The 26474-nt window shown below is 50.2% G+C and overlaps 1 protein-coding gene across 3 annotated transcripts in view; it reads left to right on the forward strand.

Moving 5' to 3' along the window:
• The window catches only part of Lgr1 (Leucine-rich repeat-containing G protein-coupled receptor 1), a 328535-nt gene that overhangs the window by 258207 nt on the left and 43854 nt on the right, over window positions 1-26474 (forward strand). For all 3 annotated transcript variants that reach the window (XM_077686639.1, XM_077686642.1, XM_077686641.1), the window contains one exon: window positions 9099-9289. In XM_077686639.1, the coding sequence (XP_077542765.1) occupies window positions 9099-9289 (191 nt within the window). The remainder of the gene's footprint in view (window positions 1-9098; window positions 9290-26474) is intronic.

The raw sequence follows: 26474 nt of genomic DNA on the forward strand, positions 1-26474 counted from the left end.
CGACCAAACAGGGGGAATGCGTTTGCGGGAGCAGTACCTGCACAGGCAGTTCGACTTGACTGAAATGTGCGGGAGCAAGCCACAGGAGTCTGTCGTCGGCACGACAGCACAAATACTTCCTGACTGTGGATGCCGGGACTGAAAGCAGGACTGCATGATAGTCATAGGCACGAAACTGAGAAGTTTCTCACATTACAGAGTGACCATCGAGCTCGACGTAGGGTAAAAACTCAGCGGTGTCGTATCACTTGGACGCCGCATACCCTTTGAGAAGTCCTAATCGACATGAAACCTATCCCCGGTGCCCAATAGTGACATTGAGGCGTGATACGTTACGTGCCTGCGAGCTTCACGGTGCGTGAGATGTAATCCCCAGCTTTCGCTGGCAGTCACACTGCGCGGCATGAAGTTGGGCTTTCTTTTTTGCCTATTTTTTAGGCACTAAAAAGAAGCAATCTTGTTCCAGAGATTTCCTCCCCATCCGCGCCCCTATTCATTCACATTTCTCAGCGACGGCCCACCGACAGCGATGGAGCACGCAGTGCGAATCACGACATCATGTTAACGCGCAAGTCAGTGCCGTCGATAGTAAACAGCATTAGAAAAACAGAAAATAGAGGGTTTCATTATCAGGATATCTTCTTGTTTGATTCTCTACTACTGCTCAGATAACGCTCACGGCGTTTGCGTGAAAGCCATATATTACGGATGGATATACGAGTTTGCTATGTGCCGAACACAGGTCAATAGAAAGAGCGCAACCGACACCAGCTTAGGATGTTATATGGCATCAGTGCGGAGTTATGTACAACGGGGCCAGTCCAGCCTAATTTACACTGCTTGGTAGTTTAAAACGCTGTATCTCATTCTCTAAGCCTGCAATGTGTGCCCCCACTGTTAACGAAATGCGCGAAACCCTTCTTCGAGCCGTCGATATCTGCAAATCTGCAGCCCGCCTAATTCACTGTTTTTAGAGGATTCAAGTGGCCCCGTATTCGAAGGGCTCAGTATCGTACAGCACGCATAACAGATTGTACCCACATATCATTTTTATTATTGTGGTTCAACGCGCAGCAGCCCAAACTTTTAAGTCGATACCCTTAAGTGTCCCTATTTTATGCGAACAAGCGGCGTTATCCGGAGCAAAAAGATGCCGCCGCTGCAAACAGTAATAAAAAAAACTTACAAAAATATCATAATTTGTGCCAAAGCGAGCAAGTGGATTAATGGGGATAAAATAAAGTTCTTACTTTGAAAATAAAATTCGGTGCATTGGAGTTCGCACGGGTATCAAACTCGACGGATCAGAGGTATAACCGATAGCGTCACCACCACGGGTATACCTCAGAACGTTGCAAGTAACGGAACAATAGTGAGCCCAGTGCTTGCCTTGTAGCGCTGGTGTCATATCGCGTGACAGGTGAATGTGGCAGCACGTGAGTACAAGAGGCGCACTCGAGCTACGGAAAACTTCAATCCTTGGGAAGCTGTGGCGTGAAGTGTGGTCACTATGCCTGTGGAAATAATTCGCGCAAAGGACGAACGAACGAACGCGAAGAATTAAAGAGACACAAACCCGATGTAGCAGTAGAGAAGTATTTTATAAGTATCGCCTGGGGAACCCGTAATGCGTTCGCAGCTTCAAACCACGCAAGCAGACTTGAATGCCCCGGGAATTATTTTCTTCTGTTACAGCACATAAAAACGCAGCTGTTGCCAACGGAGAACTGCGCGGCAAATGCCACGTATAGGGCGCTGGAAGGCAGTTGTGTGTTGTGAAACCATCACCGTAACATCAAGATGGAGTTATCTGGTCACAAACCTTCATAAGTTTTCTATACAAGTACTATGAGCTTCTGAGAATAATGAACCGTGTTTCTTCGTTATTTCAGCGTCAAATCACGCCATTCTTATATTAGCATTCTATTACTGAAACCGCCGCTTTTGAAATCAGTCGGCAACAGTACTTCCGGAAAGTGGTCACTTTTGGCAAAGTTTACTGACGGCGGCTTTGTTGGGTGCTGCCCCGGAAATTTCCCGGAATAATTAAGTCGGTCCGCTGTTTCAGCTAGTTCAAAAGAATCGAATGGCGCCAAATAGCCGGTTAATTGCCGAAGTTCGCGTGCATAACGAAGGCCGAAGACCACGAAAAGTAAAGCAAAAATAGCTGAGCGGAAGCGACCACCCATCACTGCCGCCCCCCCCCCCCCCCCCACACACACACACACACAATTCTTCTGTCTTTAATTTTATTTTTTTCTTCCATAGCACAAATATAAACTCTTCGCTACCGGACAATTTGCATATGAAACGCTGGACTAGCTCCATGCAAATCAACTTATACGTACCGTTCGTGATTTCGGCTATAGGTGATGAGGCTAAGAACCGCTAACGTATGCGTATATCCGTCGCAAAATTACACGGAACTCGCCAACTACTGAACAAAGTTAACCGCCGCGCGGTCATGCAGGTAGGAATTTCCATTTCGTTCAGGTGACTTTATCTGTGGGCACAAATGCGTAAATATTCAAATGAAGGCTTCCGCGCCAAAGCCCACCGTTTACACTGGATGGCTACGGATTAAAATTTAGACCATTGAGACCGTCCACGAGGCCGGATTCACAAAGCCTCGATGTACTTAGTCTTTTTTTTGCGATAGAATGCCCGTTGGCGCAAAAATCACTTACTTACAGCTAGAGATGGTCACGTGTCTCTCGGAGGACGGCAAGATGGGAGCGGTGGTGAGGTCCCCAGAGCCACCGCTGGAGGTCGGGGTGTCTCCAGGATGGAGGCCTGTGCCTCTCAGGTGTCGACTTCTGGCTATTTCCAGTGAAGGACACGCCCATAATAGATGATCCGCATCAGCTTGCTAGACAGGAGCTGTGCAGAAGGGGCAGGTGTCATCGAACGGGGTAATGTAGCCTGGTGGCCACGCCCGGGTCACAGCTGGTGAAAGCGCCACTCCGAAGCGAAGTCTGCGACGCCACTCCGACGCAGAGAAACCTCTCTCCAGAGAGCAAGTCTACTGGGGAGGTCCGTTCCACACGGTGCGATGAGGGCACGTGTGGCGCGACGCAGATCGTCCTTCTGTTGGAGAAATATTTCTAACGAAACGGATGTTAACATTGGCAGCGGCCGAGTAATATACGTAGGGTGACAAGCCACATCCGCTGCGATGTGAGCGGGTAGCGTATTCCGCCGAACCCACAATATCCGGAGAGGGCAGGGGCACGTGTCTAGTAGGGTATGGATGTCCCTTGCAATAGTGCAATTGTTAGATACTCGGTGTAAATCCCGTATCGCTGCCGTGGAGTCCGTATAAAGATGGAACCCACTGGGGCGCGCTGTAGGGCCGGCATTAGCCCGTAGGCCATCCCGGATGGCTGTGAGCTCCGCCAGTAGAGATGTCAGGGAGCGGATGGCTTGGTAGGGGCAAGTAGATCAAACGGAATTTTGGGCCAAGGCGTCCACGAAGGCCTCTACCGCCTCGTACTGGGTCTCAGCCGTCAATAGTGTTCCTCTCGCACCTGCTTTTCCGGTCGATCAAGTGTCATGTCGAATCAGTGGTCGATTGTCACTAACCTGGTGATATAGCCAAGGCGGCCTCGTTACAGTATCTGGTGAAGCGGGTAGGGAACAAACCATGTAACTACCAAGGCAGCTGCTTCCGCTACAAAAGTACGTTTGTGCATACGGGATGGGCGACGTTGTTCAACCAGTTCGTCAAGCGTGTTCAGCTGAGCGTCAGCCTGGAGAGATGGTATCGGGGTCATGCTAGGGAGGGGTGCATTGCGGCTCTGTTAAAAGCCTCAAGTTTGGCCCACTCCGTCTGAGTGATGTACTGGAATTGCGCCTGATAAACCAGTCGAGGCTGAAGCACTGACCTCACCAAGATACGAGCCATCTTGGAGCAGGAGCCACCAGACTTCTGCGAGATGCGTCGAGTCAGGTGAAGCATCTGGCCTGCTTTTTGTCGGGCAGATCGAAGCCATATGGCAGCTGACCCAGACGCAGAAATTTCCAACCCTAGCACGCAAAGAGATGTGGCAGTGCGTAACGACTGGTCGGACAGTTGGAGTATAAGGGAAGAAATATCCAGTTTACGACGGCCCCAAGCACTCGCCACCGATAGAACAGCTGTATTTTCCGCTGACCGTGTCGGTACAACGTATTGAACATTTCTGCGTGTCTGTCAAGACTTGTTGAAGACACACGCTTTGCCGATGTAGGTCTGAGTGGACGATCCATACCGTTATGTCGACCACGTAGACAAAAAATGCAGGTCCGGTATGGAGCCCAGATGCCAGGCAAGCGGCAACATCATAATATTAAAAAGGAGGGGCGAAATAACCGACCTCTGAGGTACTCCACGAACTGGTGAGAAGTGACCATACCTTGCCCCACCGATTCGTATAGAAAAAGATCTTTTCGTAAGAAAGGTCTTGATGAAAGAGCAGAGCTTGCCTGGGAGAAAAAGGCTTCGGAGAGTAACCAGGATAGCCCTGTGGCTGACGTTGTCGTAGGCCTTGTGGATGTCCATGGCAAGGACTGTCCGCACTTTGTGTGACCGGCCACCCAGTTACACAATTGACGACGAATGAGCAAGCCCATCCTCTGCACCCAGACGAGGTCTAAACACAATCTGGGCCGGGTGGTACCATGAAAAGTGCTAAACCACCATTGAAGGCGGGCAGCCAGCATGCGGTCGAAAAGCTTGCAAAGCGTGGACGTCAAGGCGATTGGGCGCACATTGGGAAGATGGACGGGTGGTTACTTTATCTTTGGTATAGGCACAATATTATCGTGAAACCACGACTCTGGTATTTGGGAAGAGAGCCAAACCTCGTTGATATAGTCGAGGAGATGGCTAAGTGCTGGTGCATCGAGGTTCTTGTACATCTCATATGTAACGCCGTTGGGTCCCGGAGCCGTCCGAAGTTGTGCGTGGTCAATCGCAGCTAGGAACTAAGGTATGGTTAAAGCTGATTAAATTCCATGAGCCGCGTCGTCAGGTGGCGGAGAACCAACATGGTGTGACAGACGAAACGGTCACGGGCTACTGGGTGGAAGGATGTCAAAGGCAGGGTATAGTAGGCGTGATAGGTGCGGCAGGGTGTGGTAGGGTAGGCGCGGGCAACATCGGTGGCAAATTGGTCTGAATTCAAAACATGCATTGGCTTCTGCATCTTGAGTGCGTCCACCAGTTTCCATCACCCGAAATGTGCGCCAGATGGGTGCTGTGGTGGACTATGGCCCGAGTGACTCACACCAGCTAAGCCATCGCTGCCTTAAAAGACGTTTCTCATGTCGTCTGGCAGCCGCTGTCAAACTTTGCAAGCGTATTCGGGCCGTTACAGACGAGGGATCTGTTGAGGCAGCCACTTCAGCCTGCTTGCGCTGGGCCCATAACTGCGAAAGTCGGAGGTCATGTTCATGCTCTAGCCCGGACTTCTGTACCCAAGTTTTCTCAAAGGCGTCATACAGAGCATGTCTAATAACAGCGATGGGATCTGGGCTGACCGTCACGAGGTTGGTGTTGATTTTACCCTGAAAGTCATCCCAATTCACCACCGTGCAGCTGCGCCGAAGGCGACGCGCCGAGCTCTGGGTAATGCCAAGCCTAATGGGGTAATGGTCACTGCCCCGGCAGTCTGCCTATCGCTGCCGTGATACCGTATTACCCCCAAGCCACCATGTTAATTTGGGTAAGTATACGGCGGCATCCGAAGATCAATCATCGGCGCGTAAGGCACGAAATGTCATTAAGTAGCGCAAAGTTAGCATCACTAAAGTGGTCCAGTAACACACGCTCGAAGTCATTTGAGGTGGGGTAACCCCAGTCACAATTAGGGGCATTCAAGTCCCCAGCCACAAGTTTGGGACAAGCTGCGTTCGAACAGCGCAGAGAGGATAGCCAGGCCAATCATAGCCGAGGTGCACGTCCGCTGTGCGGGAGCAAGAATTATTACGGCGCATCGGGGCAGTTGCACCTTAACCGCAACCACTTCTTGCCGTGCCGTGCACCACGTGTGTAACGGGATCGCAGTTTGTGGATAAGACCTAAGTACATAAATGGCGGCTTTGCCTGACAGAGAGGTGGTGGAGCCATAGTGCCGACCAGGTATAGATGGATTAGCGTAAGTGGTGAAATTGGGAAGGCGAGGCTGAGAATTTGTTTCTTGTAACCGGAAAGCCCAATCACGAAGTTGGCCCTGGCGAAGACGTTCCAGAAGCTCTCCAACTTTTTCTATAAGCCCGCGACAGTTCCACTGCAATAAGTATTGTGGTGGGGGCTCTGTGGAGTGGTACCTAGCGAAGTTCGGCTGCTAAAACCAAGTGCCGTGGCTGCTGCACCAAGCTGGTCCCTTTCACGAAGACCCGTGCAAGTGCGTTGTATGGCGGAAGGGGTACTGCAGTTACCAATCAGGCACAATAAGAAGCTCAGCTCAGTTCCTGGTGCCAACGTAACGCGTCCAGGCAAACGAAAGATCGCAAGCAAAATGCGCTGCGGCAGCAGAAACGCCCTCTTGGCAGCCCAGTTTTACCCTGTACGAACTGACCGCCCTTGTGAACCGCTATCAGGTTCACCGGCCGGCAGTTGAAGCCAGAGGTGAAGGCCCGCGGTGGATTACTGCCACGCAGCAAGCATGTAAAGAATATGCAAAAAGCTCTGCGACACTTTTGAACGTCTCTGTTGTGAACACAAGGGGGTGGTCTTGGAAACAGCTAGCAATCGAGGCGGGACAAATTATGAAGGCGCCTGTCAGACATGATGCAAAAAGAATGTTTGCTTTTGAAAATATTTCATTACTTTTCCGTAACCTGACCAAACCTAACCTAACTTAACCTAACCTAAACTAGCCTAGCCTAACCTAATGTAACATAGCTTGGATGAATGACTGATCGTGTGTGAGCCCGATCAGAAGGGAGACGACCGGCAGAGGTCGCATTTCACCTTGTTAGTTCTAAGAATTCAGTTCACTTTGATCAGAGTAATCCTAAAATTGGTTCATAAGTGGTGCAGTGATGTTTCTATGGTGCATTGTTGTGAGGTGCTTGAAAACTAACAGATCACGACTCAACGTGCTCCTCACGAAAACCCTGATAGTTTCGCGCCTCTCTCCATCACCTATAGGTACAAAATAAGTAAGGCATGTGCTCGTGGCTACAGTCCAAGAAGCACCCGCACGTCTGCTTGTTCATAACGCAGCTGAATAACCAATCTCTGAGTTCAAAAGAGCAAAGTGGGCCGATGACAAGTTCTCGCAACATTATCTCACTCGAAAATAGTGGTAGCTGCAATGTCCTATAAAACATCGCACGATGCGAGCATGGCGCGCATTGCACGACGTCGCAGCACAAATCGCATTTTCGACACGGGCCTAGATGTTCGTGAAATTCGTTCCCTTGGAAGCAGCCCTTGGTCATTCTTGTGAGCTGTGACAAAACAGAACTGCGAAAGTTTTCGGAGAACCTAGCGCAAAGAGGAATCGGGCTTCTTCTCTCTCTTTTTTTTTTTTTTTTTTGCACGGAGTGAAGCATTTTAGTGCTCATTCCCGACAGCTGGGGAAACGTGGCCAATGGGTTACGGCGGCTCCTTGCGCCCGGGATGATTAATTAGCCGCATTCATGAACACCTTGTGTTCATCATGGGAGCTGACCCGACGGCGTCGAAATAACGTATTCGCCGGTGCCCTTGTAACCTAGACACCAATGCTGAGTGTTACATCTGCTTTCCAATTACCAGAACACGTCAGTATACGTTTGTTGCTCAGATATTCAAGACAACTCTTGTCATTCTTGTATTCAAAATGGGCTGCACGGGTTCTTCTGTCCCTATTATGCCTATAAGTTATTCGATATAATTGTAGAATCATACTGCCAAACGCAGATCAATGACTCTATTATTCCCGTAATTACAGCACGCGAAAAATAGGATAAGTTATTCGACAGCTGGAATCTTTTGTTTTCCTTTTGTTTTTGTTTGAATACGTTGTCTCACAACGGTATGTGGACTAAACCGCATACCGTTGTGAGACTCTGCGTACGAGCGGTAAAGGCAATGAGGCTTTAAAAATAAGCTTACGTAGGCCCGGTCTGGCACAGCTCATCTTCCGGGGGCACGCAGTCGCGGAGCCATTTCTTTTTGTTTTTGTTTTGCATTTAGATGTTGAACACTTCCCATTGACCAACGTGCTTGTGTCGTTCATAAAGCATTGACGTAGGAAGCTCAACGTTACAGAGATACGAGTGGCTACAAGCTGCAAATACCCCCAGCAAGATAGTCTGAATATGAGAAGGTATATATTCTGTTTAAAATGTTCAAAAATAACCTACGCTGCGGCGAAAAAAACTGCATAGTTTCCGTTTCTTCCCTTTTATTGCCCACGTGGAATGCCTCTGTTCGCTCAAAGTTTCCGGCCCAGCCTTTCTAAGGTGTCACGGCTGACTTCTTGGGTTCTAATTAAGAATAATCTCCCTCCCTTCTTCCTTTCTTCCCTCTGGCCGAGCTCTGTATCAGATATATAATCATCCCAGCTACTACCATTAATCCGCCTAGATTACCTGAACCCTTCTCCCGTCCATTCCTTACGGCTAAAGGAATGCTGAGAGGGGTAAAATGCACGCAGGTCACTGCGACGATAGACCCTCCAAGGTTCGTACGACCCCTGCCCATTCAGCCACACTTTAGCATGCAGCGGAAATTTTTAGTTGTCAACTATCAAGAGCGTACTGGTATTCCTTAATGCCGTACTTCTTTCCTCCGGCGTTTTTAGGAAGCCATTTTGTTGCGTTCCTCTCGCTGTGATCACAAAGGCACGGCCGGCATCGTACCTCTCGTTTGAGTAATTCAATGCGCGGCGAGAGCTGCTTGCTCACGCATCCCTGCGACTTAACAAAACGCGATGACAGTCGCATTGCGAGACTCTCCAGTGTAAACAACGTTCCGCAAACAGGAGCCATGAGGTTGCTTCGGCACCTGAATTCCGAGTATATATCAGGAAAAGGCCCGCGCATGTTTTTCCTTCCTGTTCTTGATTGCAGTCTCATGCGGCTCGGGTGAATGACAGAAAAGACCACTCGCCCCTCCCGTGCAGGTTTCAGAAGCACTGCGAGGCGGAGGATGCCGCATCGATGAGCCGCCGCCGGCCGCCTTCGGTGGGCGAAGAGCACGACTTCCAGCTGCTGGAGCGCTTCTTCCTCGTCCAGCTCAACCCTAGCCAGACGACGACGCAGTCAACGCTCAGGGTTCGCCGGCAGGTCTTCAGCGAATTCGGCACCATACACAGTGAGCAATACGTGTTACTACGAGTTATTCTGCGCAGAAGAAAAAAAAATGAAGGGAGCTCACACTAACGTGTAAGACTTGAAGGCAGAGCAGCTGTACGCAACCTTCACTACCATCACGACGGTTTAAGTCCACGATTCTAGCCGATTTGCTTCTTCTTAGCTGCCGAAATGACCTAATACTCCATCACTGTTTCTATAAGTATGAGTTTCTTTTATTTATTTTATTTTTTTTTTTTGAAGTGATAATCTGTGGGCATCACCTTGGAGTGGCGTACGCTATGACGCCTCTTTCTCGTTCTGAGCAAGTGTTGCTACGATTACGGCGAACGCTGCAATTTTTTTACTAATCTTGGCCAATTCCCCTAAGTGGGTATGCTTGGCTTGACAAACGTGCGACGGAGACGCTGGGCGGTAGACGCAAGGCACGCGCAAACGAGCGATAGGCATTTTCTTAGTTTGGTTAACTGCCGGGTGGTCGCCGCGAGGCCCGCCCTCACGTGCGCGCGCTCGGGAATATTTCGGTATTTTTAACTGAGGACACGAAAAATTACGATTTGCTAAACAGCTTCGCCGTAGAAAAAAGGCAAAAGAGAAGTTACTGCCACGCAATGGGACATCAAAATTTGGGATGTGAATAACTGAAGCCTGGTTCTGTTGCCGAAATATCCTGAAACTATACAAGGGGAGAAATTGGCGACACGGGATCTTGATTCTTTTAAATGCAGAGTATTTCAGTAACTCACGATGTCACCCGCGTTGACGTCCGTAGGCGTCCGTAGTCGTAGTCCGCATCCCTCCCCCTACACTATATATAAAAAAAAAATACCATCCGGCGCCTGGTTTCGATCCCTCGACCCTGCGGGCGGAACGCAATGTACATGGTGCTCTACCCACTGCGCCCCAAAGCCGACACAGAATGGGAGGCTACGAACGCGCCTTATATCCTTGACTCATTCAAATTACTGCTGACGAGCGCTCTCTCGTCAGCAGTTGCCACAAGTGCAACAACATTAACGTAACGCAAACTACTTAACGTCGTGCGCCCCCGGAAATGCTCTGCATTTGATCGTGCCCCTCGCGAGGGGGATGTTTCACTGCGTCGCCATGCGAACAGTTTGCCATTATAGTTTCCGCCCGCTCCGGTCGGTGTCGCCACGGTTCAAACCACGGCAGGGGAGCTGCGCGTGCGTTCGTTGATCGGCGTGCGTTCCGGTGTGGTGGTTTGATGTTTCGCTTACATTCGTAAGCACCAACCCAACGAGCGTTCCTAACTAAATGAACGCGGGTGCTGCCTTTACTACACATTTAAATATAATTTTTTTTTTGTTGTCCGGGTTTCTTTCATAACGAATGCAGGGATATTGTTGCATCTGACTTCTCCAAGAGCGTGCGTAACCTAATTAGGCCACTGTCAAAATACTTTACGGATTTGTCCCGGGACCATTCCGTGAATTGCAAATAAAACGCCCCGGATGGTACACCTCTTTTGGAGACCCAAAAGAAGACGCCGGTCACTCTTAGGGGTGGCGGATAATCAGCGGTTACCTGTGTCCAAGTCCAATACTTCGTGAATTTGTTTTTCATTTGCCAGGTGGTAACAGCGCGCTAATTTTTTTAAAAAATCCGAGATTCCTCGCTCTACTATCGAACAAAAGTAATGGTGACAGACAAGCTAATCTGCTTCTTAATATAGTCTGTATTAAACTCTCTTTGCGAGTATGAGACAGATATTACGTATACCGAACAGTGAGGGCGCATTTTCGCAAGGCTAATGCAACATTATTGTTCTCTTGTGCGTCATTGGGCTTGCCTATTCAGTGACGCATGCCGTTCCTTTGTGGTCGGTGAAACGCAGCGCTGTTCTTCCATATGCTTCATCCGACGTTGTCAGAGCGCTTGTATATCGTTCGCATCCAGTGAGCGAACACGCGCTTCAGTCACCGGAGGCCCTCCGCATACTGGTCTCCTTCGATACTTTCCCCCGCAGGTCAGTGCGCCATCCCTGTGGCCAAGACACATTTTTTTGCCCCGGCTAGCACACGTTGCGCTCGCTGGCCCGTGAGCTTTTATTGCTGCGGGATCAATAGACGGGACATGTAGGCAAAATTTTCGCCGTCGATGCGCGGGCAGAGAGCGACAAGAGAACGGACAACGGCAAAGCGTATGTGCATAAAGGAACGTCCAGCCGAGCTGCGAACCGGCGGCGGCATTGGCTGCGGTGGCGCTGAGTTCGCACCGATGCCTCTGCCCAACGCGCCCGACGCGTTGGAAACGGAGTGCCCAGCGTGTGCGGCGAAAGAGGACGAAATGGGAATGACGGCGACAACGTGCCGATACTGGTTGCCCGCAAAAGGCAGCCAATGCTTCTGCAAAAGCGGGCAAAAGTGACCTCTAAAGCGGTCAGAACGTAAAGCGCGGCTGGAACGGTGTGCGAAAAGCGTGTGAGAAAAGTCCTGTTGCGGGATTCTAAAACCGGAGCAAGGTGTGCGCATTCGGGCCGAGCCTTATGTTCTCAAGGGAAAGGGATTAGAAGCACAAGCATTTTTAAAGATCCACCAGTAGATTTTCCATATTTTTTTTCCGTTCACATAAAGTTTCTGACCACAGAGTACCGCCTCGATAGCTCAGACTCAAGTTCTGGCGACCTGGCGGTCGCCTGTAATGCGTGTATAGGAATTTTCCGCTGAAAGCAATTTCCAAGAACCGCGAGAAATCACTCAGTGATCGCCATACATTGGTATTTACAATGCTTTTTTCTTAAAAACACCTGATAAAAGGCACATTGCTGCGCACTCAGTGGCGTTACATACGAGACGTTATTGTTTTGGCGAGCGTTATCCTCTGGATGTATTCACTTACCATTGCATAACGGCGTGGCCAGCTGTGACGGTTTTCAAGGGTTCCCAGCGTTAGACATATATGCTGAAAAGAATTCGTGAGAAACACGATGGTAACCAAAAGAATTCCCTTTAAGAGATGGGGCACTCCACAGGTTCTCTCGCGCTCCATAAGGCCGCGCAACGGCAAACGTAGTGGCAACCCACACAATTAAACTGAAATGGGCAACGCAACGGATTTCCCTTAGGTATCGACGAGCTTCAATAGTTCGCCAAGTGCTGCGCGACAGCTGTCGCCACGCCTAAATTAGAGTAACAAATTATTGCAATCCTGTGCAAAATTTTTTTTAATTAGTCAAACGCCGAAAATTGGCTACAATACACGCTGTAAACGTGTTTGACTGCGAAGTTGTAAACGACACCCACTGTCATGCATCAAGGGCACCCCCTAAGAGGGATGCATCAAAACCCCCCGAAAAATAGAAGGGAAGAACAAAAGAACGAGAATTTTTAAGTGCGCGCCATGAACGCGCCAATCAGCAAGCGCCAGCGCCGACGCACCAAGGAATCCTGGGAAAAGGTGGCAGCAAACTGTTCGGTAAATCAGGGCAGGCCACGCAGGGGACAAGTGGCGAGATGGCCATATAAGGACATAGCAGAGGCGAGAAGCCAATGGGAGTGCGCCACGGGAGAGCCCGGAGGATATAAAAGCGGGGCGCACGAAGAGAGAAGAGAGAGGCAACAAACCGAAGAAACCTGGAGGCGGCCGGAGCACGTGCGCTTCAACGAACGAGCCAGGGGGACGCGGCCAGGCCATCGACCACGCCATCTGAGCATGGGCGGGAGCGGGCCGACTGCGCATCGGCACCGTCATCCTAGGTGCACCACGAACCTGCGTCTTCGTGCCCCCAGCGGCATCGGTCGGGCACCAGCGGCCAGCGTCCACGCTCCGTCGACGTTCGTCTCGACGGCCCCGAAATGCTACGTTAGGGCCGATCCTACCTGGAACCTCCAGCGGCAGCGGCTACCAGGGGGTAGCCACCGAGGAAGCACGCCGCCGAAGGGATGACCGCGCGCGTCGAACGCCGGCATCAAGGACCTCCAGCGAGAGCGGCTACCAGGGGGTAGCCACAGAGGAAAGACGTGAGGACGCGCGGAGCCCACGCCGTCCAAGGAGTGACCGCGCGCATCGCACGCCGGCACCGACGAAGCGAGACGACGACGGCTACCACCGAGTCGCGGCCACGCAACGGGTGCGACACGTCAGCGCCGACGAGAGCGGGGTAGGCCAGTCCATTATAGGGACATAGTTGTAGAACACAGCGGAGGAGTTGTGGTACAAGAGGAATCAATGAGAACTTGATTAAGGAGTGTATTTAGAGTGTACTTAGTGTAAACGTTATTGTAGAGACTTTTGAGTTCTGATTTGATTTGTATATTGACCTGTGAAGTTAGGGTTTGTATTTGAGTTGTGTTTTGGGTTAGTTAGAGATGTGGGTGTTTATCATTTACGTGTAGTTTAATCATTGAGTGCTTTGCGTGAGGGTTTTTTTTGTGTGTACATTAAATGTGTGTTATGTCAAACTCGTCAACGGCTTCCCCGTGTCCATTGCTCCGAGCTGGTAAGACCACCCCACCATCCGTTCACGTGACACCCACAACGATTGCCTTTCCGTCTCCGCGTGCGGGCGTAGCTTAGTCGGCAAGACGACGGGCTCTCGCTGCGCTTCGCTTCGGGCCGAGCTTCGATCCCTGGCGGTGCCAGTTGTTTGATTGCGTAGCCTGTGTGTAGCCAGTAGCAGCCTGGGATGTTTCTTTGTGTAGCCAGTAGTAGCCTGGGAGTTTTCTGCTGACGCGGGCACGAAAATTTCTTTGGCTGGTTAGAGGTATACTGCTTCGCAGTAAAATATACGTCGGTTAAAAGAGCTTCCATGCGTCAGACTTAGCACAAGGCAGCTGGATCACCAAATATTGGGAGCAAAGTGGCAACGTAGGCCAGTGACAAAGTTTAGCATACTAATTCAGACGAAAATATGATGGGTGTTGGGACGATATGCAATGCAAGTACCGTAATTACCCGATCCTAATGCACCCCCGATTCTAACGCGCACCCGACTTTCCTGGCAAAAAATAAAAACGAAAAAACTTGCACCTCCGATTTTAACGCGCACGGAACTTTGTGAGCAAGAAAAACACATGCGAGAGAAACGGGCGATTTATTTCCCGAAGTAATCTCACTCATCTCACTCCTCGTTGCTCTCCGCTGACCACAACATCTTGTCCTCGGTGCCGTCAAGCGCGTTCGCGATGCCCCACTTCTGAACGAACGTTCAACCATGGTCGATGGGATCGTGGCCCACACCTCGCACGCCCATCCCGCGAGCTTCTCCAGAGGCGCACGCTTCAGCCGACCGCTCGTTTTGAACGCGTGAGAGCCGCTGCTGCCATTGCTGTTATCAAGCGCGCAAGTGGAACGATTTGTGTGGACACCGATAGAAAAGCCTAGGCGCCTATGCTTCCTGCGTCCAAAAAAATGTTGCTAAAAGCTTTGGCGCCATCTTGAGACGGCGATGGCGATGGGTGGGACAAAATTTCCGCTGTTTCGGCAGTTTCGGTTTCGTATCCGATTCTAACGCGCATGCGATTTTTCGACCTCTTTTTCCGGAAAAAAGTGCGCGTTAGAATCGGGTAAGTACGGTATGTTGTTGTTGTTGCAACTGTTATTAGATAGGATGGCTCTAGGCCAGTGTTTATCAATCATGCGCATGAAGGGGGCCCCTTGTGCGCTTGCAAATTCATGGGGTACCGACCCCACTGTGAAGTTTGTTGGTACGTGTCATACAGTCAAACAATTAATTCTTGCAGCTAGGGTCGCCCACTCATCTATTTCCAGGCCCACCTCATGTGCGTCTGGATTTCTCGCTCAATTACGGTGTTACTCAAAACGCCAATTTTAAATCACCTGTCATGCGAAGAAGCTAAACGTGCATGCCATGCGGCACAGTAACTTTTTTTTTTTCGGAGGCAACAACATTTGGAAAAAAAAAATTCCCGCGCCTTCCCGCGAGGGGAACACGAGTAAATGCAGAGCATTGGGGCCTCAGTACTGATTGAAGGCAGTGTTGCTTCCATCGCTTCTTCCGTGATGCTGGAGTAGCAGACACGAGTAAACGTGGGCACGAGCGTCAACCAAGGAAGGAAGGAGCAACGCAGTGACTGAAACACGAGCGACCGCTAGCCGCTATATTTGCAGCGCGCGCAGTAGAGGGAGAGCAATACGGGGGGGAGAGCGCGCATGCGCAAGCAGCGCGCGCCCTTCCACGCCCCACCGCGTTGCTATCACGCACCTGTTACGCCGAGACCGCGACGGAGCGAACGGGCTGACTACGACGCATGCGCGCGCCAGCTGCTGTTGAGAGAGAGGAGGGAAGGAGAGGCGCACCTGCTGCGGACGCGGAGCTGTTGACGCCGTCCGACGCAGGAAGAGGCGAGGCTAAGAAATGCTCTGCATTTAAAAGAACAAAAGGCACAGTGCCCCAGGGGGTCTCGCAGATTCCCTGAAGTGTCCTCACGCACCCCTGGTGGTCCGCGGATCCCATTTCAAGAACAACTGCTCTAGCCCATAGTGGGTGGAGGGGGTGGCTGGTGCGGGACGTTGCAGCCGGTGGTCGCCTTTGAGCGCAAAGGATGGTGGTGTCGCAGAGACTTGCCACAAAGGGTCTCGTAGTCGAAAGGCGATGTTGACGGCCACATCTGATGCAGGAGTCGACTTACGCTATACCGCTCGTACTAAACCACTAACTCTACTAACGACAATGTCCACCCGCGTCGTTGTAAAATGTAGCGACGTGGGTGAACATGTTCGTGCCTAGAGTACCTGGGTCTACAAGCATATTGGGGCCTAGAAAGGGCGGGTAATAAGTCCAGTAGCGAAAGAATTTGGTGCAGTGAAAGACGAGATAGTGGAGATTCGCTTCTGTAGGTTTGGAGAAGCGCATAGTACACTTAAGGGCAGAGATGGGCGCGTGCCATTGAGGGAAAATGTTCCAGTGAAATTAGAGGAATCGGCAGGGAATTTTTTTTATAAAAAACAATTTTATCAGGTCTTGCGAGGGGAAGAAGGTACTTTAAAAAATTAGGCGTGGTGAGATGTTAAAGCCGGGTTTATTTATTTATTTTTTGTCTTTTTTGTAACGGATGACTTCAATCGCAGTGAGTGGTGATGGGGCCGAAAAAGGAGGCGGCGCCGTGAGAGAATCAATGGAGGTGTGCGAGCGTAAACTCTCCTGCGCAACAGCATGGGCTGCCTGGCTCCTCGGCAAAGAAAGCTCATGTTCAGGCGGCCAGTTCATGCAAATGTTGATGCCATTATGGAACAGGGCTGACATTTGGAGCGGAATTCTGAGTTTGTCTTTTTTAAAATGTCCATTTCGCGTCCAAGGCCTCGCGAGGTGCACTTGCGAAGCCTCTGACCCAAGATTTGCACAGAAACTGACGCCTCGCGTAGCTTATGGGCCTCCTTGATTACCACTAGAGAACCGTCCACGGACTGCCTTTGCAAAAAAAATCGGCAAAGGAATCGTACGCGGACTGCCCGCAAACTGTCCGGGACTGGTGCATTGAAGATTCTGTGTGCCGCGTCACACGTCTGATTGCCTGCTTTCAGCCAATCAGAGCTCGCTGGGAACGGACACTTTGAAAGGGACAAAACTGAGAATCCCGCCCCTGGTCCAGGATTTGTGTTGGACGTGGTGTGTGGGCTTCGCGTACTGGTAGAGACGCTGTAGTTGCCAGACACGCTGCTCTGTGGAAGGTGAGCTGATAATTTGGAATCGCCTAAACAGAGATAAAGAAATCACTTTATTTCCAAAGAAAGTTGGATTAGGAAGGCGTGGTGACCGCCGGCCGAAAGATCGCAGCAACGGTGGTGGCTCGGTCAAACAGAAGCAGTTGAACTCCTGGTTGCGAGCTGCCCAGTGCGCCCTTCCTCGGCTCGATGGTGGAGATCGGGGGGATGGGCTGAGCTGACATCCCACATATAGTGAGCGTGTAAAGGGAAAAAAGAAAAAAATGTCCCCCCCCCCCCCCCAAATAAAAACAACCTAAATAAAAACGGTAACAACCCTTCACCAGCTAGGCTATATCAGGTTAATGCCGATTAGAAAAATAAAAGAACAGGAAGCCGAGGCTCCAGGTGGTACAATTCCGCGAAGGGAACTGAGAGGGATGAAATGTCTTGTGGACTGTCGTGGGAATTGGTCTGTAGGAGTCGTCATAGGCGCTCCTGGGGGTTGGTGGCGGATGTGTGGGCGAGGGATAGCGGGGGCGGTAGGTATACGGTAATGCTCCGTGACTTCTTGGTATGAGAGTAGTCGATCGCGTGCCGACTGAGCACCGTGCTGGGAAGAGGGGTCAGCCCAGCAAAGCTAGTATGTTCTCGTGCTGCTCTGTTGGCAGCGTCGTTGTCTCCCGGTCCAGTGTGGCCCGGGGTACATATGACGTGGACTGAGTGGGTAGGAGGATTGCGGAGATGTTTGAGTGCAGTAGCCGAAATTCTACCGCTAATGAAGTTTTTGACCACCGTCTTGAAATCAGTGATGTGTGGTTGCGGCCTGGTGACAAGGGCCAGGGCTATTTCCGCCTCCTGCACCGTTGCGAGGTAAGAGGTGCGTAAGGTGAGGGAAGTGGCTGGGGATAGTTGGGGTGAGTAATTACGGCCAGAGCGAAGCCGCTGCATGTCGGTACTCCACGGCGTCCGCATACACGGTAGTGGGGGAGATGGGGTATTTCTCTGTATGCGTACGTGCGTGCTGGTGCCGACGCCCCGCGTCGTGTACAGCTTGCATGTTACGCCGGAGGGAACGTATGTGGAAGCAGCCTCGGATGTACCGAAGCAAGGAAGCTGCGCTTTTTACCATTGCCGGGATGCCAATTCGTAAGCGGTGAAGAATGTGCAAATGACAGAGAGGCGGTGCAGCTGATTAATACGATGGGCCTGTTACGAATCAGCCCGCCGCAGTGCTTTGTGCAACACTCCAGGGCTGTGTGGCGAAGCCTCCACTACGTGCGCCTTTCAAGCAGGCCCTACTGTCGGTGACTCACGCTTGCAGCCGACGGATTCAAACGCTTTGCTACATGTCTGGATCGCTGGCGCCTCGCTATCGGCGGGATTCAAACTTCGATGGCGGCCGACGCAACACGCAGAGACTTGTCCGAAGGACGCGGAAGCTGTTGCGGAGACCTGCTATCTCTCCTCTCTCGGACTCAGCGTGCGCCGCTACTACCGACGCTCAGGAACTCTGGAAAGAGGGTTGTGTGTGTCTGTGCCGTTCGTAACGTGTGCACAATCTAGAGGGAACGCTTATTTCGACCGTTAGCGCTTTGGGTATAAATAAGACCCCTCCAAGCACTGTAGTTCATTCCTGTTTGAGCAGTGAATCAATGCTGTCACTCTGCCCGAGTCTTGTACTGTAAGCTCGCCCGTTGGGGCATTGTTCTTTGGCTTCGGCCCATCTCTCGCCATGAAGTAAACAAGTTAAGTTTGCCTTCAGCTTCTGGTCTTCTTCGAGGCAGCAACATTGGCTGGCCGCTCGCTTCACCACGCTACCACACGCATGTCGGAGGCGACGGAGCTCGGCTCGGGTACGCCTTCCCGTATGCAGCAACGGGTTGTCAGCGGTGGGATGACAACGTCGCAATAGGCCTCAATTAGCCCGTGGGAAGCTATGTATACACCCAAATGGGCGTGCCGCTGCGGCAGACGCCCTCGCTTTTATATACTGGGATGACACGTTAAGAACGGCAATAGCTCTTGTACGATATCACTCCGCCTAAGCGACGGGCCCGGATGTCAACGGGCGCAGGCGTTTTGAAAGGAGATGGCTATGAATTCGTGATATCGTCTGCCTTTTTTCACGAAGTTTGTCGTCGCTGTAGTAGTTTATAAGCATATTAAGTCCAAAAAATCACGGAAACGGCTCGCGCCTTGTTCAAAATATCCCCAGTAACGCACTACTTCTGCCGCACGAAGTAACATCCCGCTGTGGTGATGAGGCACAGCAGCAACTTCCGTTGCCGTTCTCAAATTGTATGCAAGTACAGATGTTGCTGCTTACCAAACAGTTACTAGGCTTACTGTTGCTATGATGTGGGGCGTGCTTGGCATATGAGCGGCTAATTTGAAATTGATCAAAAGACATTGGCATGGCGCCGCTGTGGACATCACATCACCGTTGCTAATGTCCGCTGCTGTTTGCACCTTCGTTGACGGCACGCTGGACAGATAAGCGAGAAATATTGCTGCAAATTAATGGGCGTGCCACTACTGGGACCGCGCTCGGGATGACGAAGCAGCGCGTGCCCTACGGGGCTGGCTTGTATTGCACGCAAACGGTACAAAAGCAACACTCAAATTGCTTCATCAAAATAAAAACAAAAACTCCCAAATTGGAGGGGGGAGGTGTTAAAATAAAAAGTTTGGCAGCCTGTTTAGAAATTACTAGGCGCGATAAAAAAGGTTGCACTCGCAGCCAAGTAAAAAAAGTGGGAATGCGGACAAAATAGTGGTAAGATCGGCACGGACAGAGCCACGGCGCGGTCTGACTGCAAGGACATCTCCAAGAGCGAGACGCTCACTCGTAGCACTCGACCACGCCGACTTTTAGGGGCGAAGGACCTTAAGGCCGATGATTGTCCGGCGTCCGGTGTCCGTGCTCACGGCACAGCACCGTGTAAATCGAAACGTCTGTGAATAAAAGGTTCGGTTCATAAAAGGTTAGAGAGAGAGAGAGAGAGAGAGAGAGAGAGAGAGAGAGAGAGAGAGAGAGAGAGAGAGAGAGAGAGACGCACACCACTGTGTTAACAAGAGGAGGGGAGAATAAACATTTACTGAGCGAACAAAACGGTTAACAAGAACAAAATAAAAGGTTCACAAGAGGTTAGAGAGACAGAGGGAGAGAGAGAAAGAGAGCCGTGCTGCTTATGCGCGAGGAGCATTGGGTTGGATTTAATTGAATTGGATTGGATTGGATTGGAAGTCGTTTTAATTACTGCAGCGACGAGAAAGTACGTGAGAAACGGCAGACGATACCACGCATTCATAGCCATCTCCTTTCAAACCGCGCGCGCCCGTTGACATCTGGGCCCGTCGCTTAGGCGGAGTGATACACTCTCACGGCTGATTTACGGTAAGAACGATCCCCTGTCCTTCGCCCACTCGTCATGATTCACTTCGTGGAGATGTGTGAAGTTTTTTTAACAGCGAAGCTGTTGTACGTCAAGCGCTTTCGTAAGACTGCTGTAGCTCGTGCGTCCCGCAGGCGGCCTCGCAGAAATTGGTTCTCAGACCCACTAATAGAGGGCGCAGTGGTTTCGCAGGGGAGGATTCCCGCTAGGGGAGGAAGAGAGGAGGGAGCCGCCCACCGTTGACGTTTAGCTGCCGATTCCTTTGCGCAAACCATAGAATTTGCTCGGCAACGGCGCTGCCGTTCTCGGGCGAGCACCCATAGACGTTCGACCCGACACAAGAGAACCACATCTCCGCTGTTTCAGCATATGTCACATTGGGTGGAACGGGTTTTAATTTTTTTGTTTATCGCCAACAACTTTATACGTCCCATAATACTATCTATTTAAAAACCACCAACCAGACTTTGGCTGTGAAAAACTATAAAAACGCCAGAAGTTGCAAGGGTACAAAAGCCGTGCAGCCATTCGGTTTCACTGCATTGTACCTTAAACACTTGGTGGGGCAACGTAACATTCTGAGTGAAATAGTGGGACACTGTCATTGCATCAACGCCCGAGTGCCTTACAACCTTTCGAATTCGCCGTATTACATACAGGCCCAACAGCATAACAAGTTCACACAGAAAATTGTTCATAGTTTCTACGGACAGGAACCGGATCCCATGTTCCGTGAGCGGGAAATCGACAGTGTCGATTTTGTTGAAGAACCGAGGCGGGGACCGCGGGACGTGGGAGATTCCTTTTAATGGCGCATGGAAGTTCTCAATGATGGTGATAGTTAAGGGCAGCTGCTAATAGCCACCTATTCCTCTTCTAATATTTTTAACATCCTCCGGCCGCGCGATTAGCACAGGGAGGTGCTGAAAGTAGAGTTTTCAGTGGCCATTTAGCGTCGCTCCCTTCGTTGCACCGAACAGCAAAGCTCATTAAAGTTCATTAATCAGTCCATGAATCAAATCGATGTAATGTCCGTGGTAGCTGCACCGGAGCTGTCCATACTTCTGTTTCCACCTATGTTTCCAGCGTCGGTGGCACAGCCGCTCTGTGGAATCAGACCGTCGTAAGCGGTGTGTCTGGAGCGTCGGTCGTCCTCGATAATCACGTAGCGATTCCCGCGGAAGCATATTGCTGACTGCGCATCGGAAAGCCTGGCGTGTGTTGGGGGAACTACTGTGCCGGTTGGGTCCTTTCGTCCGGATGTTCACCGCACACCTTTCCTTTCTCGTTATTTCAATCAGACGCCAGTTGGTCAGGTGCTTTGGGGAAACCTTACTTCTGTTAGTTGCCTGTGTGCATAGTGGGGCCCCGGCGTTTCGCTGTTTTTGTGGTCTTCGTTTGAAAGTCGGTGTCATCACATTTCCACGTTTTACCTGGGCCAGTAAAATTCTTTTCAAACCTTTGCTGCAGCAAAGGCGACATCTATCCGGCGTCTCCATGGGTGAGCCTGAGTTTCTTCTTTGGCTTCGATAGCTCTGCTGTGCTTCTGCGTTAACCTGTGGTTTTTCATTAGGCCGTTTCTTGCACATTGATGTCGTCGTCTTGTCGCTAAAAACTTGTACACAAGATCGATCAGCAGGTTCCTGCACAGCCGTCTCGTTGACCAAATTATTCGTCCTTTTTGTTGCAGGTAATGGAGAAATTTCGTCGTTGGGGTTGCAGTCGTCTGAGCGAGCAACAGGAACGGGTGCCTCCACTTGGTTATTCTTTGAACTAGTCCCTTGCTTGAAGGAAACAGCTTGTTCCCTCACTTCTGGCCGATGATCAAGTTCTTTCAGAGGCGTCGTCAAAGTGCTCTTTTCGTTCATAAGGTGGCTGTTTTCCAAAACCGATTCATTGACGTTTACGATACCATCCTGCTTTTCCAGGGCTATTGTAACGATGTCATCGGTAGAATACTTTTCCAATTCTGGAAATAATCGCTCCATTCTAAATTTGGTCAACAGGATAAAATCTTCGAATTCATAGGCGGCTTCATATTCTTTCTCTAAATCATCCAAGTCGAGAAGTACTTCAATCTCGCTGTCCAGCTTTTTTAGGAGCACATGTTTTGTCATTAGGCTTTTCTTGAGCGAAATAAGCTCACCGATTGATGGTGTCTCGGTATTCATCCGTGATTTTATGTCGTTGATCAGTGCAGTGGCGTCGTTTCGGATTAGGCTTCTTCGTTTGCAAAGGGCCTCCATGTCGATGCTTGGCGTCGGTAATATCTGTAGGTCGCCGAGTAGAGTCATGGTAGGCGAGAAACCTAAGCCGTTTCTTCCGTTGGTCCCGGCAGGCGTTCGTTAAGAGTCGGTAGCGTTGTTGAGGCAGTCTGATCGTTGGTCGCTTGGCGAGGCCTCAATTGATCCTTGGGTAGTCGCGTCGGCCTGCGGTCCGTGGTCAGCGGTCACAATCTAGTCCCATCGTTGTGTCACTCACGTCATCGTTGTGGGGCGGTGCGCACTCAGGTCTTCAACTGTATTATCCATTAATCCTGGTCACGGCACCATTTTGTTGAAGAACCGAGGCGGGGACCGCGGGACGTGGGAGATTCCTTTTAATGGCGGATGGAAGTTCTCAATGATGGTGATAGTTAAGGGCAGCTGCTAATAGCCACCTATTCCTCTTCTAATATTTTTAACAGTCGACTTTACGTTTACGCATGCTTGTAGCGCAAACGTGATGAATAGATTCGCCTATAGCGGCAAATATATATTCCGTTCTACCATATATGTGGGAACAATTATTGGGAACAGCGCAGTCATGGCAGACAAGTTTTCGTCTCTTTGTTTTTAAGTTCCTTGGTTTCTGTGTTTCCCAGGAACACACTGAGCAAGTTTGGCGTCAAACAGTCGCAGACACTGCATTTTAACCATGATTGAGATTGGGTCCTGGCCGAATTGTCGTCGGAAATCACAATGCAGAACACAAAGCCGGGCAGAAATGTTGTCATCCTGCTGAGGGCTGGGAATAATCGCGAGCTTTCGCGCTTCACAAGCCAGTCGGCTATAAAAATCTTAAGCTTGCCAGAGTTTTTGGTCGTTTCTTCACTTTCCATCCAGGTAATTTTGCAGTCACCGTGAAGCCCGGAATGTGCATCTACCCAAGAGCCTTGCCAGACTTTTGGTATAGCACACACAAAAAAAGTTTCATGGGACGTATTGTAGACTAACAGGCGGCATTCCCTTCGTTCAAGATGCGGGTAAACGTACGCAAATATTGTTTAATAATTACTGCGGTGAATTGGCCTATTTTCACCGGCTACTAGGAATGATCAACGCCCCAGGCGAGCAGCATCGATGCGCCATACAGGCTACCAACCTGCCCTATTCCTGACGGTAGAAGCTTGCAAGAAATGAAAGAGATTGTCTCTCTCCGAGCTCCCACGGGCTCGGATGTCATTATAAGGAGCACCGCAATCATGATGAGTAATTTTTTTTTGTCATTCTTTTCTCAAATCCCTCGACTGTCGCTTTTTTTTTATTACTGAAACAGCTTCATCAAGTTTCACGTCAAGCTTTAAATTCCCAGACGTCACGTTTTCATTATTATCGGGATGTGATTTGAAATTGGAAACCCAAAGTTGGGAATGATTTTTTACAGCCTGGCGGAATGCCCAGAGTGATAGCCTTTTGTTAGCCAGCTTTTGAAAGAAAGAAAGCTTTCACTTTCCACAAAACCACTCGACTATAAAAATCATAAACTTGTCAAATTGATTGGAATTTGCCTCTCTTTCTATCGGAACCATTTTGCACTTAGCGTGAACCGGGGCTTCGGGTTACAAATATCCAAAGATAACCAAAGCTGACCGGGATAAGCGGAACAACCTGATTGATCCCTATGCACTTTTTACGCTACTGTTCGCAATATAGAACGTAAAACGGGGAACGGACGTCGTGAGGTGGCTAAAGATCGAAAATAATGGCGAGGACAAACCGCCGCTTAGGCGAAGCTCACAAAGTGAAATAATCTGTAGAGAACAAACACGAGCAGTTCATTACCGCTCACCGGCATAGAGTCTGCATTGGGACCGCACTTAAATGGACGCTGAAGTGATTTGTAAACATTGCGGGACTACTAGCGCAAATTGTAGTCTGGAGTCTCCAGGCCCTGTTTCGACCACCCTCGCTGTGTTTACGCGACTTTTCAGTAGAAAAATCAATTACAAAATGCTCTCCTCCTCTCTGCATCCTCCTCGCTGATTTTCTATTTGGCTTCGTATGACGTAAAAACAAGATCGCTTGGCTTGACTGCGCTACTGTACGGCTCGCCGACCCTCCGACAGAATCGGTGGGCCCAACGTTAAGTCGGCCGGCGGGTCGTCGCAATTCCTTCGCTCAGTTGAAATTAAGCCATGGTAGAATGTGTCTTTGGTTTGTTAATTTGTAGACTCTATCAAGCTCTAGGTCCAAATCGCTCCACACAAGCGCACGTGCGCCGCTTCGCTGACTGGTACTCTAGTCGAAAAATCTAAGGCCAATTGAAGGCGGGAAAACAGTCAGCGAAGTTAATACAGGTAATAAGGAATTGATACCAACCGAAACTTTTATCGTGCAGCTTAACACCAGGTCGCGGAAAGTACTTTTTGAGCTCGGTGAACTAGTCCAGCCGTTAGCAGCACGACCACACGTCTGGGAACGCTTTTCCGCCTCGCTAGACATGAGATATTGTGGACATTTGGCGGAGGCTTATTGCACGAGCGCTATGCAAGAAATAATAGTCTAGGCTGCTTGAAATGCTAGAGGTAAATAAAAATGTGAACTGGCTATACAATATATACTTTATATTGTTGAGCCTGGCAGCCCTGGCTTGTGACCGAGTGGTCTGGAGCACCAGGTATGTTGCTTTCAAGTCGCAAGTTCAAATACCCGATAGTGCGTGTTTTCTTTTTTGAAGTTGATTTATTTGTTTCTGGGCAATTTTTTCTATACTGAATTCCACATTTCTGCGCTGTAACGTTCATTGCTCCACGAGGAGTTCGCAGAACGCGTGCAGACTGTCACTAATGCACTGGCGAGTTCTCTTTGCATGGAGTGGTGTTGCCATGCGCACCGACTGCTTGCGGGCACAGTTCCGAATCAGCCGACCCGTGGCCTGGTGCGAACACGGCTTACGATACAGGCATGAGCCAGACAAGCACCAAAGGTGGGGGAAAAGTGCATCGCATTTGAGCGTCCGAGGTGACTCGGAGGGCGGTCATCCACTGCGTACACTTCGGGTAGTGATTGTTAAGATCGCAAGCCGTGCTGGTAGGCTTATCTGACGCATTTTACAGTCGACATGGCAGAAGCGCGTTCTATGCCGATTACTGAGATATCCAGAATGCCCATCCGACGACAACGTCGGATGCCAAGCATGTTGTTTCACAGAACCGAAACCGAAAGTAGTTTGATATGTAATCTTGGACATCGTCCAATCACGTAGCACCTTGTATTGACGTTCTGCTTTAGTTGGTGCGGCCGCCGCTAACACCGCATGGTAGTTTTTCTTCTTTCAGGCTTTTTAAAATAAATACCGCCGTATCGCCCGGATAAACGGTGAAAAGTGTGTTTATTTGAGCCAGTCTACGCAGTGCAAGCGAAAACAGGAGCTTGACAAATTCACTTCAGTGTTCCAAGGGGCTGGTTGACTGATGACAAACAATGTTTTTCGCTCCAAGCGGACGGCGGGCTCAACTCTCAAACGTGCTCCCGAGCTTGCCATCTTCGTCGTCGCGACCACCGTCGTCATCAGCGCGACTCTTCAAAGTTTATTGTCGCATTGACGCGGGCGCCGAGATTGCTTCGGTACGAGGATGGCCCAGAATATATCAGTTCGTAGTGAATGAGCTCAACAATATTTGACTCAAGAATCAGTTAACCGCGCACCACCAGGGTGTCGTCCTCTTGATAGCCGAGTACACCGCCCAGAACATTTAGTCCTCTTTTGTCCTCTTTCGCCCTTTCGAATTGTCCGAAGTTTTTGCGGCCCACAGTGTTGCCAATATTCCAAGTTTACCATTTTTATGTCATTCATAAAAGCAATTTAGACTGATTCATAACCACGTCTGCTTATAATTGCATGTGACACTAAACAATATATCCACTTAATCGCGCCATATGGGTCTTGACGTCAGCATAT

Source organism: Haemaphysalis longicornis, unplaced genomic scaffold (genome assembly GCF_048455015.1).
Source record: "Haemaphysalis longicornis isolate Haplotype H1 unplaced genomic scaffold, Haemaphysalis longicornis Haplotype H1 scaffold_1, whole genome shotgun sequence".
In the NCBI taxonomy this organism is placed as follows: Eukaryota; Metazoa; Arthropoda; class Arachnida; order Ixodida; family Ixodidae; genus Haemaphysalis; species Haemaphysalis longicornis.